Source organism: Mesocricetus auratus, unplaced genomic scaffold (assembly GCF_017639785.1).
Source record: "Mesocricetus auratus isolate SY011 unplaced genomic scaffold, BCM_Maur_2.0 Super-Scaffold_100007, whole genome shotgun sequence".
Classification (NCBI taxonomy): Eukaryota; Metazoa; Chordata; class Mammalia; order Rodentia; family Cricetidae; genus Mesocricetus; species Mesocricetus auratus.
In genome coordinates this window covers 16084899-16103322 of record NW_024429191.1, presented here as the reverse complement: position 1 = coordinate 16103322, position 18424 = coordinate 16084899, and the positions used below count along the sequence as shown (strand labels likewise).

Sequence of the window (18424 nt, the reverse complement as noted above, 5' to 3'; positions counted from 1 at the left end):
AATATTTCCCAGAACCGGAGGAGGCTTTTTTTACACTGAAAAGCTTCACCAAGTGCTCAACACAGTGGGTGAAAGTCAACATACAATTATTCACCATTGGGACATTTCAAACCCTGAGAACGATGCAACATCCTACAGCCATCCAGAAAGACCAGGTCACACGGCAATGACCAGGACTCAGGATACTCCAGACTTCCCGCAAGTCACTCAGAATCAGACAGACGCAATGCCTTTTCCTTTCTCCGGAAAGCCAGTTCCGATCTAAAACTCCATAACTGTGAAACTATCTTTAAGTATAGTGTAGAATAAAGATATTTTGAGACATGTGGGATTTCAAACCTTTTGCTTCCTTCCTGTCTCCTTTCCCAGGAAGCCACTAGAAGTGAGCTTCTAGCAACATAATGGGGGAGGCACAGAGAGAACTGACGTGAGGGAGAGGGGAGAGGGGGTGAAGAGAGCTGGAGTAGCATAAAGTGGGAGTCTGTGGATGCTGGCTCTGCATACAGACCTTCCCCCAGGTCACACGGAAGCAGAGTGCTTCCTGGTAGAAGTCATGGCACCTGTACTCCAAGAAAGGGGGTTGGATAATGCAGAATGTAGCTCAGGATCGCCCTGAACTCTGAGAAGTCCTTTCCCCTCAGCCTCCTGAGTGCTGGCATTATGTAGGGTTTTTGTTTTGTTTTGTTTTAACCAGGACTGACTTATGGAAGTCTCTTCAAAAAGAAAAAGAAAACTTCAGTAAAAAGTTTATCTAAAAAATATGCACCCGGCTGTACTCTATTTCAGCAGCTTTGTGTATAAATTGTGCATTTCATAAGAATTCAGGTCTCTGACAGCCCCATTAGTAGGAATATGTTCTTTTGGGGAAAGGGCTTCCTTTGCTTCCAGAATTTCTGAGCCTGCCCAAGGGATACTAATGTGTTTCACAAAGACTTACCCCAGAATCACCTCTGCCCAGCCTGGGTTGAGAATTGCCACTTCTGACAGGTCTTCAGACTGTTACCACTCTCCTCATGTCTCCCCCCAATGTAGTGCTGTCCCCAGCAAGACAGGTTCATGGCAGGTGTGGGGAGTGGCAGTGTGTGGGGCTTAGAGTAGGCATCCCCCTCTGGTGACCTTTCCGCATACATCTCCATCTTATTCCCCACACTGACAACTCCTCCAGGCTTTGCATCGTGTCCATCCACCATGGATACCAGACTGTGTGAAGCACTCTAAAATGCCGGGAAGCACCTCTTTGGATAATAGGCTTATACCATTTTCCAGCTCTGTATCCATCTAGGATCCTCCCAGAGATGCCAACCCCACTGAAGAATTAGAAGGCCGGGGTTAAAAGCCTCAAGAAACAACCTGAGCACTTGAGTCCTTGTCCCATGCCCCAGACAAAGGCCACGATGCCCTCCTGTCCCCCACCCTGGCTCTGCTTGGCTTTTCTGGTAAAGCCCAGTCCCCATCACCCTGGTGATCGCCGTGAGATTTGCTGAAGTGCTTTGCTGCCCACTGGTGCCTCGTCTGGCTTTATAGAGTGGTTTTTCTCATTCCCCAATCCTGAACCTTCATTGTGCATAATTCAAAGCCCCCGCTAAACCATTTTAACTAAATCTAAACAACAGCTTCTCCCTTCATCACTGTCAGATGCTGAAAATTAGCAGCAATACTGTTGACGTCTTCCTGCAAAGTCTGGCCTCGGCTTGGGTTCTCACCGCAGTGTTCAGATGACCAAGAGTAGGAGGGGAGATGAGCTAGCCCATCCAATGTGATTCAGGCCACACGAGACAGGGTTTCTCTGTATTGTTTTGGAGGCTGTCGGTCCAGCCTGGCCTCTGCCTCCCGAGTGCTGGGATTAAAGGCGTGTGCCACCACTGCCCGGCTCATGATTGAGTCTTATATCTAGACATGTTTCTCTTTTCCCTCACCAGTTAGGATGCTCAGAGCCGGGTCTGTGGTGACTCTGGTTGAGTCAGGGAGCCTGTAGCATATGCTGTTATCCTTTTGTCTTATTTTCTTCCTTGAAGTATACAACACTGTATATACTGTATGTGTTCATTTCCACAAGCCACAATGACATAAATGCTATTAAAAGGCAGTGGAGTTCTAACCTCATAGAACTATAGCTATACATTAAGAGATGAGTTAGGACAAATGTAATTGTTCTAGGGTGGTATGACTGTGAGTACTTTATTTTTTAGCATCTTTATTAGAAAAGTGGATGTTCATGTTAGAAAATATGAAAAGGACAAAAAATGCAAAGGTGGAAATTAGTTTCATTTATCATCTACCTCTCCAGACAGCAGTGTTAACCGAGGTCGCACACATGCCTGACAAGCAGCTGAGCTGTGTCCCCAGCATCCAGTCTTTTTAAAGGCATGTGTGTGTATCAGTTTACCAACTTTACATATTTCTTATTTAATTTTTCTAGACATTTTGTCATCCAGGTTTCATGAAACAGTATATGTCAGGCATTTTCTCATTTCACTCTGTAGTTTTCTACATCATAGTTTTAAATTGCACAAGTTATTTCTGTAAGCAAGGGTGCAGTAAAGAAACCAACAAGATGGCCGCTCCATGAGTTGGGAGGAAGGTTTTTAGTGTAGATAAGAGAGAGAGAACATCCAGAAGCATCTGGAAGAGTCCAGTAAAAGGAAGGAAGGAGGAGGGAGGGAGGGAGGGAGGGAGGGAGGGAAGGAAGGAAGGAAGGAAGGAAGGAAGGAAGGAAGGAAGGAAGGAAGGAAGGAAGGAGCAGACTGGACATGGCTAGGGCTATCTACAACAGAAGCAAGAATAGCCAGAGAGAGGCTTGCAAGGGCAAAGGGAAACCTCATTGTAATGAAGAGAGTAGGAAGTCATCTGCAATCTGGAACAGCCTGGGAGCTAGCATAGTGGAGGCGAGAAGGGCCAGAAGGCTAGCATGGGCTTTGAGATACAGAACGAGTACATGAGAATAGGAAGGAGGAGTCTAGTTGGCTTGGTACACATGTGTAGTAGATAGGGAGCCAGATGCCTCAGCAGCCACAGAAAGGGGAGATGGGGAAGTGAGCCTCATCATTTCGCAGGTTCCTGGGGAAAGCTAAAACATCCTTTAGCAATCCTATAGATCAGTGTGAACTGAGCCAAGACTGTGGCTTCTGCACATCTGCACTGCACTTTTGAGTTGGAGACCTAACAACAGCGCCTTCATTTTTTGTGTTCCATATTTGTGTAACAAATCCCCCTGTGTTGGACATGTAGGCTGTTCACGTCTTTAGCCCTTCCTCCTGGGGTTCACTTAGGAGAGTAGGTAAGCCAGCTTTGCTGTGTCTCCTCGACTAAGATGCTCTTCTTTCTTCCCTGCAGTAGCCTCTGGGTCGTCATCTAGCTCCAAGTATGACCCTGAGATCCTGAAAGCCGAAATCGCCACCGCAAAATCCCGGGTAAGGATCTTCACAGCTTCCTCGCTGACCACCCACCCTCCAGACCACGGCAGCCAGGGCCAGCAAGGCCCTGGGATAATAGCAGTTGTATTAACAATAGTACAACAGTTGCCGTATAGAAGCATTCATCTTGTGCCTGGCACAGCGTTGGGCACTTCATCTCGTGTTCTTACATCACTCCTTGGAGGTAGATGTTGCCATCCTCTGCACTTTAAAAACAAGCAAGCAGAGACCAAGAACCTTGCCTGAGGAAACAAGAGTCCTCCGTGGACATTTTAGTTTGGTGTCCTCTTCCTCCTCCTAGCTGCTACCCACATTGCATCATCTTAATTCTTGATGACTGTAAGAGGAGAGGTGTTGCCGGAAGTTGATGGTGCACACCTTTAAATCCTGGCACTTGGGAGGCAGAGGCAGGTGGATCTCTCTCTGTGAGTTTGAAGCGAGCCTGGTCTATAGAGCGAGTTCCAGGACAGACTCCAAAGCAATACAGAGAAACCCTGTCTTGAAAAAAACCAAAAACAACAACAAAAGGTGTTATTAAAAGGAGAGGAGAAGTTAACACCCCTCCCCGTACTGAGATGGAAGCTAAGGCAGAATGGTTAAGTGGCTTGTTCTCAGTACACTGGGTAGTTTGAACACTGGTTTCTTTTACATCTGAATAATTTCCACATATGAAACCATAAATAGGGGAAGTGGCCTGAGGCAGGATGGAATACTGGAGACTAATAGGCTGGCTTTTCAACTGTGGTACACTGCACCCATACTGGAATGTGTGCTCCATGTCTCTAAATGTCAGGTATTTTGGGGAAGAGCTGTGTATCGAGGTCTAATACATGAAGTCTCTTAGAACTTAACCAGTAGCTCTCACTGACAGGCTGTCAGCACTCTGCAGGCCAAACAAGCAGCTTGTGGGATCTGGCTCTTGTGGTGTCTTTCCTCTCACCTCCATGCAAAGCACTCTCAGACCCATCACCAGCTTTAAGCTGTGTGCGGCTCGGGTAACTACAGTCCCTGTTCATCACAACAAACAAGAGGTTGGAAGGGGTCAGGGGTGCAAGAGAAAGACCATAGCTAAGGAGTGGGGTGGCCTGACTGTCACAGTCAGCCTCTGATCACTTCCTGTTTCCCTGGTGTAGAGACTGACTGACAGAACCTACAGGGACACTGGCTGAGATGCTGACCCCCAGACCCACACTGGTGAAGGGAGGGTGCTGTGACCTGTGGTGCCCAAGGGATGTGGGTGGCTTTATACAGCAGCAGTACAGTCAGGGGCCCTGGGATCCCGCCTGCAGCTCCACACCGGCTTCTGACTCTGTGTGGCCCTCTACCGTCTAGGTCAACAAGCTCAAGAGAGAGATGGTTCACCTGCAGCACGAGCTACAGTTCAAAGAGCGTGGCTTTCAGACCCTGAAGAAGTAAGTCTAGCCTGCAGTGGAGAGCATGGGTGGTCTTTTCCGCGGGTCCCCTCCTGCTCTCTCTGCAGTGGAGAGCGTGGGTGGTCTTTTCCGCAGGTCCCCTCCTGCTCTCTCTGCAGTGGAGAGCGTGGGTGGTCTTTTCTGCGGGTCCCCTCCTGCTCTCTCTGCAGTGGAGAGCGTGGGTGGTCTTTTCCGCAGGTCCCCTCCTGCTCTCTCTGCAGTGGAGAGCGTGGGTGGTCTTTTCCGCAGGTCCCCTCCTGCTCTCTCTGCAGTGGAGGGCGTGGGTGGTCTTTTCCGAGAGTCCCCTCCTGCTCTCTCTGCAGTGGAGGGCGTGGGTCGTCTTTTCCTCGGGTCCCCTCCTGCTCTCTCTGCAATGGAGAGCGTGGGTGGTCTTTTCCTCGGGTCCCCTCCTGCTCTCTCTGCAGTGGAGAGCGTGGGTGGTCTTTTCCGCGGGTCCCCTCCTGCTCTCCCTGCAGTGGAGAGCGTGGGTGGTCTTTTCCGCGGGCCCCTCCTGCTCTCTCTGCTCCACTCTCCCATTCGCTCTTTTCCTCACGTCTCAGGTGCATCTCTCACAGTTCTTTTTAACTTCTTTTCCGCTGGCACCCACTGAAGATGCCATCACCAAAGGTGGAGGTCAATAGAGTCGTTTCAAACCATGGAGCTGTTGTCATCGTTTGAGCTTCTAAGCCCATTAGGATAAATGGAGTCTTACTCCCCAGTCCCAGAAGCAAGTGTCAAGCTTTTCTGTGCACACTTGATCTCTGCTCATTGACAGCTAGACCGTCAGTCACAGACCAAGTGAACCCTTTAACCCCAAGGCCCCTAACGTGACCTGCCACTTCACTGTTACCCCACTGTGGAACTAGCAATCTCTTCCAGCACGGAACACATTCCTAGAGAATTATGCACCTGACTATGTGCGCAGTCCCCTGTGGGGACACAAAGGGCTTCCACACTAAACAGACAGATGTCGTTTTCATTTGTAGAAGTGGGCTTAGAGCTAAGTAAGGAATACGGCTTGTTTATTTCCCATGCACTGTAATATCTGTTGTGATGTTGACTATGGCCATACAGATGCCTAGAGCTTTTACTGTGTGCTAAAAAAAAATACCTCCAAGTGTTCCTGCATGATGATGTTCATCTGATCCTTGTGGCAATCCCAAAGGGATGGTTTTTTGTTTTGTTATGTTTTGTTTTTAGCTATAACCCTATTATATAGTTGAGGAAACTGAGTTGTATACACTGAGTTGTATATCTACTATATGCTCAGTAGATAGCAGCCTACTGTTATAATTACACACACGCAACTGAGGCCTTTGCCATGTTTGGGGGCTTTGTTTGTTTTTGCTTTTTGAAATAGAATCTCATTCTATAGCTCAGGTTGGCCTCAGACTTACAGCCATCCTCCTGCCTCGGGCTCTCAAGAACTGGAATTAGATGTGTATGCTACCATTCCTTACTTAACTAAGTTGTGTTCAGCCTATCTGGTGACTCCCTTGGTGAGTATTACATAGGTAGCCTAGCAACCCTCACCAAAACACCAGGCAGGTTACCAGGATTCCTAGCTTCAAGAGACTTCCAGTCTTGAGGAGGCTGTGCCTGTATGGACACCAGTTCTGATAGTCAATGCTTTCTCTCCCTACCCCAGCTTCACCCCATACCATTTCGCCACCCCCCCCCCCAAGACTCAAGTCTATCCTCTTCATTCATTGAGTACCTTATACTGCCCTGGGACATATCAGTGAATCCTGTTATAACCGTAGTTCAAAGAGTTACATGTGTAGCATACAGTTATGTATGTAACCCTAGCTGAGGGCCAGCTGGCGGTGGTTGCTGTTTTCGTCACTTCTCCTCCTCCTCTTCTTTTTCTTCATTGAATGTTTCTGTATTATTTATATACCTCTGATTGTCCTGGAACTCTGTCTCTCTAGATAGGCCTGGCCTTACACTCACAGGGATGCACCTGCCTCTGCCTCCTGGGTGCTGGGATTAAAGGCGTGTCCCAGCGTGACCGGAAGTTGGTTCTCCTTTGCCTGCCCTTATCCCACAAGCCCTGACTGCATGAGGGAGCCTCTAGGAATCCAGCACAACAGATGATATAAGCAAATGTGAGCTGAGGATGGCGTGCACACACCTGTAATCCCAACCCTTGCTAGGCAGAGATAGGAGGGTGAAGAGTTCAAAGCCAGGCTGGGCTACATAGCAAGACCTGTCTCAAAATCAAACAGCAGCAACAAAAGAAAACATAACCTGCCTGAGGGGGTAGCTCAATGGAAACTGCTCCATAACATTCACGAGGCCTAAATCGCCAGTTCTCATGCTGTGGGTCACGACCCCTTTGGGGTCACCTAAGACCATCTGCAATCAGATACTTATGTTACAATTTATAGCAGTGGCAAAATTGCAGTTATGAAGCAGCAAGAAAATAATTTTATGTTTGAGGGAGGTCACCATAACATGAGGAACTGTATTAAAAGGTCACAGCATTAGGAAGGTGAAAACCACTGCCTTGAATTTAGCTCCTAGTCCTGGTGGTGAATTTACAGATATGCCACTGTATTAAATTATACATTTGTGTGGAATGTTTTTCTTTTCTAACTTAAAATTTTGGCTTTTATATCTTTTTTATATGTCTTATGTATGTGCAATTTACATTTATATTTATGTCAATCATATCTTCCAAACCAGATTCTAACTTCATTCAGTCAGGGGTTGCACTTTATGCTCCTTGGTAATTTCTAGTAATTTTTAGTGAACATTAGAGATGATTGAGGGCAATTGCGTGAGCGAGCGCAGACATTCCTAATTTGACCTGTTAAAACCCCGGTCTGTGTGTGCAGCTCCAGAGGCTATGAAGAACAGTTTAAGGCTATGCATTCCCCACCTCAAGAGCTCCACTTAAAACACTTCCCATTGTCCTCAGAGCCTCCACAAGCCTGTTTCACCACAGTGTCACCCTGTAGCAGCATTGAAAATCCGTGTCCTTTGGTAAGCTGACAATGAAACCCTAAAGACAACCCTCCCCGCCCCTCCCCAGTTTGATAGCTGGCCCAGATGAGACTCCTTTGCAACCCTGGCTGCTCACAGTCCTCAGCTAGAAGCAGTACACTCAGAGTCCAGGGTGGAGAAAGGTATCATCAGCTCCAACACACACCCTAACAGAGAGTTAGGAATGCAGCTTCACAAGACAGCGAGTCTTGGTTCAAATCCCAGGCACTCGGGACCTTGGAAAAAATAACCTGACCCTTCTAAGTTTTGATGTGTTCATTTGAAAAGTCCAAGGTTGTCAAGACTGAGCTAGAAAAATTCCTACAGATTAGGAGTTAAGTGAGACGTATTGGAGTGCAGAGGTCATTTTAGGCTTGGGAAGAGGGACTGTACGTCTAACCTGAGCTTGCTGTTTGCTTGCTAGAGAGCCCTGTTCTCATTTCATTCCCTTTACCTCATTAAGAATAGATTTTGTTGTGTCCCACGTTGTTAATGAAGACACTGACAGGAACAAAACAAAATGTCTAAGGCCACCCAAACAGCAAGGGTCAGAATTGGGACTGGAACCCAAGAACTTTTGGGACTTTGTTTTTTTATGCAAGGGAGCACAGTAAAGAAACTATGGACATGACCTCTCCAACCTTAGGGGAAGGTTTTTTATCATGAATAAGAGAGAGAACATCCAGAAGTGCCGGGAAGAGTTGACAGCAGAAAGAAAGAAAAGCGTGGACAAGGCTAGGGATAGGGAAGCTGGACAGACAGACAGACTGCAAACCATAGTGAATGAACATAACTAGAAATAGAGAAAGTGGGTAGACAAATCACATGGATTGTAAGGAGCATGAATTGCTGTAGGGAGGGGGGATGTGTAACAGGTACTTGTGATACTGGGGGAGTCTGGGGGCCAGCATGAGCTAAGCTGATAGACCCCACAGGTAGCCAGTGTTTCCTTCTGCCTTAGGTGAGGGAAATGACTCCTTTTGGCAGAAGAGAACTGGTTTCACAAGTTCTTGAGGAAGGCTGGTTTTTATCTCACCACCAGAAATCCCTCTATAGTCCAATTTGAGCTCATTTCTAAATAGATAGACTACCTGGGACCTAACAGTGTTCTCTCTCTCTCTCTCTCTCTCTCTCTCTCTCTCTCTCTCTCTTTTCTTGGTTTTTTGAGACAGGTTTTCTCTGTGGCTTTGGAAGTTGTCCTGGAACTAGCTCTTGTAGACCAAGCTGGTCTCAGACTCACAGAGATCTGCCTACCTCTGCCTCCCGAGTGCTGGGATTAAAGGTGTGTGCCGCCACCACCCGGCAACAGTGTTCATTTTTATTATTTACTTATTTGTTGTTTGGGGCTAGGGATAAAACCCAAGGGCTTCACACATGGGACATATATTCTAGCCACTGAGACACATCTAGCATTTGTCTTGTTACTTGTTTTTTTTTGTTGTTGTTGTTGTTGCAGTTTTGTTTTGTTTTGGGGGGTTAGTACCCAAGAATCAAACCTCACTAATGGCAACCACATAATCTATTCCCTGAGCTACACCTCCAGTCTAGAGCTGTTGGATTAGTATCAATTATTACTACTGAGGTGTTTGGAGATGTATTGGATTTTGAAGCTGACATCTCAGTCCCTCTCCAGACATCATCCCAGATAACCCTCTCCCCAGACCCTCAAGCTCCCTTGGAATTGCTTTTGTTCAGGGTCTAGTGTGGGATGACTCAGTCATTCCCTTTGCAGAACCTGGGAATGGTGGACCTCATTCTTCAGGAGTAATGTAGGGAGTTTCCAAAGGGACTTTGATAACACGTCACCATCGATGTTAGAGACTAGCGTAGAGTTCTTCTCGGCAAGAGCTTATGTGTTTGCCTCCATGATACCAGCCAAGGGTTGTTGAGCAGCTATGTCTGAGAATCCATAAGCTTGATTTGTAGTTTTGTTTTGTTTGAATAAAAAAAAAATTAAGAAGGAACGAGAGGGGCTGATGAAGACTGAAGGAAACTTCTCAAGGACAATGAAAAAGGAAAATCAAAACCAAAGTGTGGGGCTCTGGCCTGCAGCTCGACCCCTTGTGGGCAGGAGGGAGTTGAGATTTGGTTATTGTTTTGGCAGGAGAAGGGCATGGCAGAGGCTTTCTTTCTGCACACCACAGAGCCCCTGTGCCAGAAGTGTCTGGACAAGATGGGATGCACCAGCTACTGTCAGAGGCTATGCCCGGCTTCTGAGGCTACTGGGCAAGAGAGTCCCCAAAGGCCTGAGAGGAAGGGCAGCTGTGTAATATGGAAATCCTAGATCACATCTCCCCACTGCCCAACACACAGAACTCCTCTTTCCTCTTACCCTCCAGCCCAAAAGATTCTTTTACTGAGTATATAATGGTGACCCTTTGTTCTCCCCCACCCCTCTCAGTCCAGCTCTATCCTGAGCCTTCCTCTCTGAGCTGCTCTGTGCAGCCAAATTCCACAGTCCGGGTTGCTAAGGGCCTGGAGAAATCAGGTAAAGCTGTTTCAGCCAAGCCCAAAAACAGCTCTGTCCATCCTTCTGGGGATGCAAAGCCATTCTTGTCCTGTTGGCAGAGGAGAGCTCTGCCCAGCCTCCATACAGCTCTCCCCTGCACACACCACCCGCTCACGATAGTTTGAGCCGGGAAACCTCCCATCCTACCCACACTTTGGGGGTGTTTCTCTGGACCTTTGTGGAGCAATGTGAACTTTTTCAGACTAAATCTGAGACAGATACTGGCCAACCTGGCAGGCTTGCCCAGACCTAAGTCCTCGAAAGGATACACAGGCTATTTTTAGTGGGAGACACAATCGGGGCTTTGTTTTGTCTCCACGGAAGCAGAAGTAACTGTAAGGGGCAGCTGTGTGAGAATCCCTCTCTGCTGCCCTCTCCCCTACACTAGAGCCACGAAGCCAGGGTAGAAACCTACTCCATTCCCCCTTTCCTCCTTTCCAAGTGATTTCCCACTCTGGCTATTTTTAGCGCAGGACAGTTTGGGCTGTAGCAGGAAGCCAGAGAGGAATGCCTGTGAGGGTTTCTCATCCTGGAATAATGGGTTTGTGGTGTTCCCTAGACTGTTAAACTTCCCTTTCTCCACCCTCCACTGAAGCCTCAGGCCAGCCTTTGATGAAAACATGAAGCCGTGTCTACTCTCAGAACCTTCTCCAGTCCTCTTCAGATCCCCACCCCTCAGTCATCTCTGGTCACAGCTCAGTGGCAGAGCACTCGCCACCCATGTGTACAACCTTGGATGTGACCTCAGAACTTCTGAAAGGAGATGGGGAGACACTCAGCTTTACTCCTTCAACTTTTCAAACAAACCTATACACAGGGCCTGGATAAGCCAATAATCTCCAGGCTAGCGGTGTTTAATCCCTTACATTTGTACACTACTTCCTAGTTCTCCGTGGGATTTAAGTTCCTTATCCCATTTGGCGGTGAGAGCAACACGGAACAGGGCCAGGCAGATGCCACAATAGGCTTCCGTAGAACGCCGAGGTGTGTGTGGTCAAGAGCCCTGTCCGAGGCTGTACTGTAGATGGTATAACAGCTGAGAGTCTTTCGTCCTTCTCACCTTTCCCTCTTCGTGTCCTGTAATTCTGCGTGTTTGTTGCCGACAGGCTCTCAAGTGGTGAAATGGCTCACCAGGTAAAAATACCTGCCACTCAAGGAACAACCTGAGTCCAAGCCCCAGAAGCCACAGAAAGATGCAGAGGAGAGAACTCCACAAAGTTAGACACAATGGTTCTCCTCCAAGGATGATTTGGGACCGCATATTTGGACAATATGTGGAAACCTTTTCCTTTCTTTTTTTTTTTCTTCTTTTTTTGGGATTATGGAGCCTTGGCTGACCTGGAACTCACAGGGATCTGCTTCCCAAGTGCTGGGATTTAAAGGCTTGGGCCATCACACCTGGCAGGAAGCAGTCACAGCTCAAGACTGGGGTGTCATTGACGTTTTGTGAATCCGTGCTGGAGACACTGCTAAGCAGCCTGGCATGTATAGGAGAGGAGACACATCTCCTCATCCCCAACCGCCCACAGTCACTGTCAGATTCTAATACCATTCATGTTCAGCTCTGTTCTCCAGGGTACCACAGTTAAAACGGGGATACTCCTTTGTAAAATCCAAGTTACCAACATGACACAAGCGAAGTTTCTCAGTTCTTGGAGACATGTTATAGGGACGCTCCCCCACTTCAGCCTGGCCGACTCAGGAGGGAACGGGGAAGATTTTCAGTAAGAGCTCACACTTAGAAGAGCCCAACTCTTAAGGGCCGTGTTGCTTCTGCATTCTGCAGCCACACACATCTGCAGTTTGACAGGATCCTTCTGTACCTTCGGGGAGACTTGAGAGCACCTCTGCTTTCCCCCATCCTCTCATATCTGATCTCTCTCATTTCCTGACCCCTAGAATTGACAAGAAAATGTCCGATGCTCAGGGTGGCTACAAACTGGATGAGGCCCAGGCTGTGCTGAGGGAAACCAAAGCCATCAAGAAAGCCATCACCTGCGGAGAAAAAGAGAAGCAAGACCTGATCAAGGTGACCAGGGCCCCCCGGGATGTGGGCCCCTGGTACCCTGTGTATAAGGACTTCAAACCGGCTCCTTTCACACACCGCACAAACCACTTAGTTCTCATTACAGGATGTTTCCCTAGTCCAAACACTTTTTGAGCATTAATATGATACTACCATGGAAAGTTCCATACCTGACTTTGTATGGCAGGCTCAGACACATTATGAGTGTTTCAAAAATATCAAGGTACCTTCTGGCTGTGTGCATAAAACATACATGAAACATCAATTTTGCGTTTAGACTTTGGTACCATCCCTAGGATAACTTATTATGTAGTTCCAATAGTCCAAAATTAGAAGAGTCACAGGGGTTTTGAATAAGGTATACTTACTACCCTCTATCAGGCTTCTTGAGATTGTCTCTCCTCCCTTTTATTAGGAGAAAACAGAGGCTCAGGCACACTGACTGAGTGACTTGAGATTGTCTCTCCTCCTTTTATTAGGAGAAAACAGAGGCTCAGGAACACTGAGTGACTTGAGATTGTCTCTCCTCCTTTTATTAGGAGAAAACAGAGGCTCAGGAACACTGAGTGACTTGAGATTGTCTCTCCTCCTTTTATTAGGAGAAAACAGAGGCTCAGGCGCACTGAGTGACTTGCTTACCGCCATACAGTCATTTTCAGTGGCAAAGTTGGAATGGAAGCTTTGCCTGGTTGTACTACCAAAGCCAGGTCCCTGACACTAGCTCTCACCACCCAGCTTGGCTTTTGAATTTTAAGATTTACTTATTATGTATACAGTGTTCTACCTGCACAAAAGAAGGGGCACCAGATCTTATTATAGATGGTTGTGAGCCACTATGTGGTTTCTGGGGATTGAACTCAGGACCTCTGGAAGAGCAGCCAGTGCTCTTAACCCCTGAACCATCTCTCCAGCCCCCTCCAGCTTTTCTTCTTAGTGGAGTAATTTAACCTGAGCATCACAGTGTCCACTAGTCTCTTTCCTGTGTTCTCTGTGCTGTGAACTCAACCACGAAGATCAATTCTACAACATGGTGATGGGGCTAAGTGTTCTGCATGCATGGCCCAGGTTATCTCCATTCTACAGATAAGGACAGTCTGGTCCAGACTGTAAGTGGCAGAGCCATCAATCAGACCCTAGAACACGTGATTCACAAGCCCATTGCTTCACCCCTGAATGTAATCCCCACCCAGAACCACCTAGCCCTGAAGACACCTTCCCGTTGCTTCACCAACACATCAGGAATCCAAGACTCAGAATTGCCATGGCTGGATTGGGGGAAACTTTGGCAAACAAGGGGACCGTGGACCAGTGAGAACAAGGTGCTTGTGGATAGCAACGGGTAGTCCAGCTGTGATTAGTGGTTAAGAGACCCGAGCTGTGACTTCCAGCATCTCATTGCTATAGTGAAGATGATCAACAGATTCCTCGAAGAACCTGTTGGATGCAGTAGAACTGCAGTGAAGCTGAGCTGCTGAGTGTTGGCTATCACATTACATTGTCTTTTAATTGATTACACCTGTTATTGACACACCTGCAAAGTAATTGTCTTAGTTAGGGTTATAATTGCAATAATGAAACAGTATGACCAAAAGCAAGCTGGAGAGGAAAGGGTTTATTTTGCTTACACTTCCGTATCATAGTCCATCCCTGAAGGAAGTCGGGACAGGAACTCAAGCAGGGCAGAGACCTGGAGATGGGAGATGATGCAGAGGCCATGGAGGATGCTGCTTACTGCCTTGCTCCTCATGCCAGTCTCAGCCTGCTTTCTTACAGAACCCAGGACCACCAGCCCAGGAGTGGGACCTCATCACCCTCCCCCATCATCGCCAATTAAGAAAATGCCCTATGGGTTTGCCTTCTGGAGGTGGTGTCTCAATTGAGGTTCCCTCTTCTCAGATGACTCTAGCTTTCGTCAAATTGACACAAAACTAGCCAGCACAGTAAGACCTGGAATTTTTCCACTTCACTTAAAAAAAAAAAAAAACAGGCAGATGCATAGAGAGTGTCATCAGCTGGCTCAGATCATGCAGTGAGAAAGAAACAGCATGATTTCCCCCTTAGGGGCCTGGAGAGATGGCTCAGCTGCTAAGGGCACTGACGGTTCTTCCAGAGGTCCAGGGTTCAATTCCCAGCACTCACATGGTGGTTCACAAACACCTGTATCTCCAGTCCCAGGGAATTCAATGTTCTTTTCTGGAGTCTGAGGGCACTGCCAATGAGCCACACCACTCACTGCTCCCCCCACCCCGCCCTACACTGCAGAGCCTCGCCATGCTGAAGGATGGCTTCCGGACAGACAGAGGGTCTCACTCTGACCTATGGTCCAGCAGCAGCTCTCTGGAGAGTTCCAGCTTCCCGATGCCAAAGCAGTTCCTGGATGTGAGCTCACAGACGGACATCTCTGGGAGTGTAAGTTGGGGGGGAGGAGAGGGGGTGGGAGGAGGGGGGGAGTGGCATCTGGGAGGCTGCCCTGGCAGGGTAACTGCCTATCCTTCACCTGAGGAACTACTCCTCTGCTGGAGCTTAGCAGGCCCCAGAAGATATGAAACAATGGCATGAAAAAAAGCCAGTCTTGGGACTCGCACCGTCCTAAATACTGCTTGGCCAATAGCTTATGCCTGTAGGCCCTGCATGCAATGCGTTTTTAATGCATGAAGCTCCTCCCTCTCATTTCTTACATACTGTTTTGTAGCGCTACGCTGGGTTTCTTTGACCATCTGGAAAGCAGAGTATATTCCTTTCATTATTCCCCACACAATGCTTACAGCTCTCAGACAGCAGCTACTCTTGTTGCCAAGGTTCAGCCTGGTCCAGTCCTGGGTGGTGAAAATGCTGCCAGTCATGAAAGTGGCTGAGTAGGACCAGCCCACAGTGAGTGTGATCTTCAGAGAGCCTTTGCTCTCCGGGAGCACAGAACACTGGGTGAGCCTGCTTCCGCTGGCTAAATGCTGTCCCCAGCTGATTTCTGTAGCTATTCTCCCACTAATGAGGGGGACATCTGTCCAAGTGTGGTTCCGTGAGCCTGAAGAGTTTTGTTTCTGGCAGGCATGTGCAGACACAGGCTAGTCCCCCTTCCTTGTCCCAGCCATTCACCCAGCCACAAGTCTCCTGAAAGCCAGACTCGGTGTGCTTTGTGTGTTCTGGGACTTTTTCATCATTGCCCAAGGCTTCTGTTCTCACGGTAGCCTCTCTGAGTTTTCAGCCGAGGCTCTCTCTGCCTGGTGTGCCTGGGTTGGTTATTTTATATTATCTGCTCCGACCCCTCTCACCTGCAGTCTGAGCTTCTTACCTGCTTTGGCCCTTAGCCACTTTTCTAGCTGTAAGATGGTATTGTGGGCCTTTCGTTTCTTTTCCCAAAGTACTTAAGTGTATGAGTTTCAGACCATTCTCGTGGCCCAAAAGAAGAAAAGTATTTTTGTTTATCCATCTTCGCCCACAGCCGGCCCAGTGACTGAAGACTATTCTTGGCTCTGCCCACATAAACTGTCAAGTCTCCCGTGAGCTATGGAAACCTTGCTCATCCCTGGCCTCGATGCAGTAAATGTGTGATTCTTATGCGTAATTCTTAAACCGTGTAATTCTTAAAATTTTTTGTTCTTATCTTGCCCTCTAGTTCAGCACCAGCAGCAGCAATCAGTTGGCTGAGAAGGTCAGGCTGCGCCTGCGCTATGAAGAGGCTAAAAGAAGGTAAGTCAGGCCGGAGCTGGGGAAGATCATAATCAGAACTCCCACAGTGGGGTCCCGTGGGCACATCTCTTGTTCAACCCTCACTTAGATTAAGGTGTCAGCCTATTTGTATGTTAATCCTGGCTCGGGGCACTGTGCTAGACAAAGTTGAACTGCATTTGAACCCAGGTCTCCTTAACCTCAGAGCTTAGTAATTTTTCTGTTTACCTGGCTGGGATTTAGTAGTCGACGCTTTTTGATGTTCTTGGAATCAGTTTGGTTTGAAGGAGCAGTAGCTTTGTTTGATTTGGCTCAGCAATGGGTGAAGGAAGACTATGGACAATTCTCCCTTCACCAAGAAAATGTAATTTGCGGTAGTCTTTTGTTGTTGTCATACTGGGGATTGAACCCAGGGACCCGTGTGTGCCAAGCAGGTATAACAACCAAGTCTCCAGCTGTTCCTCTAGATGCGTTGTTGTTTGTTTATTTTTAGACAAGGTTTCTCCACATTATCCAGGCTGGCTGACCTTGAACTGATCCGTAGATCAGGCTTTTTAAGGTTTTGGGGGTCAGGGTGAGGTCCTGGGGATTTAATCCAGGGCCTTGCACATGGTAGGCACTTCTAGTAATGAGCTAAGACTCCCATCTGACCTACTGTTATTATTCGTATATAACATGTGTTCAGTAACAGTCTAGGGAGGAGCACGTGCCACTGTCACACGTCAGAGGACAACTGTGTGGAGTCTTCTCACTCCTTCCACACTTACGTGGGGTTCTGGGAATTGAATTCAGGTCTCTGCGTGGCAGTTGCCTTCATCTGCTGAGCCATTTCACCAGCCCCACAGATGTTCCTGTGAATGAAAATGAATTAATTATGAAATCAATCTTAAAATCCTGAAGTAGCACCTCCTGCTTCAGTAGCTGGTGCTTCCCAGCAGCTTGGGCTCCCGGGATCCAGATGTTCTGTGTCTACGTAGACTCGTTGTAAGCAGTTGGCTTTACCACCACGGTGATAACATAATAAAGCCAGTGTTTCTACAGCGTCTGTGGAAAAGTGTAAAACAATTGTGTATTGTACTATATACGTGTGCACTTACAGGCTTATTTAATTTTAAAAGCTTGCAGCAGGGCTGAGGAGATGGCTCACTGTGTAAGGGCGCTTGCTAACAAGCCTGATAGCCTGAGATGGATCCCAGGGATCCATGTGGTAGAAAGAGAGAACTGACTCCAGCAAGTTATTCTCTGACCTCCACACACATGTGACATGGCACACACAACCTGCGTAAACAAACTATGATAAGAAAATAGAAAAGCGGCAGAGTTCCTATCTTATTATCTAAATGTTAGAGGGGTGAAAAGTTTGACCTGGGATGTTCCATGACTCTCTCCGGTGGTGCAGATAGAACTTGAGCCCTGGATATTCTTCTTGCTTTGAGTTCATGGTACTCTTTCTACATAAGGGGAAAGAACTGACTGGCCATTTTGCTGGTGACACCCATTGCTTCCTAGAACAGCTTGCTGGTTCCTGAGGCTAATCAATGGAACCAGCTAAAATGTAGCGGTGCTCAGCCTGAGGCTTCGCCAGTTGCCAATGAACAACACAGCTCTTTACAGTAGTGTCAGAAATTCAGTAGACACAAAAGGAATTAAAGAAAAGGGAATTCAGCAGGCTAGCCCATCCCTCCCCCAGAAGAGGGACTTTTGGCTTCAGACTCAGCTAAATACACGTTCGGATGGTATAGCTTAAATTTAGGCTCATATTTTCTGCCCTGCTTATTGGCTCCATTTTCAAGCAGGCTTTCCTAATCAAAACAGCAAGCCGGATATCCAGCAGGTCTGTGCTTGCCTATTTCCAGGTTTCTAACCTCAGCAAAAAGGTCACCTTTTTTTTCCTAACAGATGGATGTTTTATTTGGGGCTTTTGATTGGCTGATTTGGGGGTGGCGTGTAACTGTGTTCTTGGTTTTTGAGACAGGGTCTTGCTATGACTCCAGGCTGGTCTCAAAATCATCATCCTCCTGCCACAATCCCCCAAGCCAAGTTCCCAATAGTTTTGATAAATATTGGGTTTGAGAGTCACTGATAGTTTTGAATGGCCTGCCATTATTTCAGGGCCAGTAGAGGATGAGGGAATTACAACTCCCAGAAGATCCAGGCATGGGTCATGTTCTCATGCTGGGATGGGGATTGAGGTCAACTCACCAAGCGACTCGAGGGCATATTATCTCCTTAGGACAAGTTGGGATAATAACAAAGTAGGAATTGGATGATGGTAAGGTACAAAGAAAACTGTCCTATGTACACTATTTCAGCTCCCCCTAGGAGCTCAGCAAGACAGCAGCATTTGTGTATGTGTGCCTCTTATCCTTGACCCTCTGACCTCTCCCAACCTGTGGCAGTGCCTATCTTA

General features: G+C 47.6%; 1 protein-coding gene across 2 annotated transcripts in view; it reads left to right on the top strand.

Annotated features, from left to right (window-relative positions):
* Wwc1 (WW and C2 domain containing 1) overlaps window positions 1-18424 on the top strand; it is a 148389-nt gene that overhangs the window by 86390 nt on the left and 43575 nt on the right. For both annotated transcript variants that reach the window (XM_040748456.1, XM_040748455.1), the window contains exons 4-8: window positions 3334-3410; window positions 4746-4825; window positions 12222-12351; window positions 14611-14757; window positions 15962-16035. In XM_040748456.1, the coding sequence (XP_040604390.1) occupies window positions 3334-3410; window positions 4746-4825; window positions 12222-12351; window positions 14611-14757; window positions 15962-16035 (508 nt within the window). The remainder of the gene's footprint in view (window positions 1-3333; window positions 3411-4745; window positions 4826-12221; window positions 12352-14610; window positions 14758-15961; window positions 16036-18424) is intronic.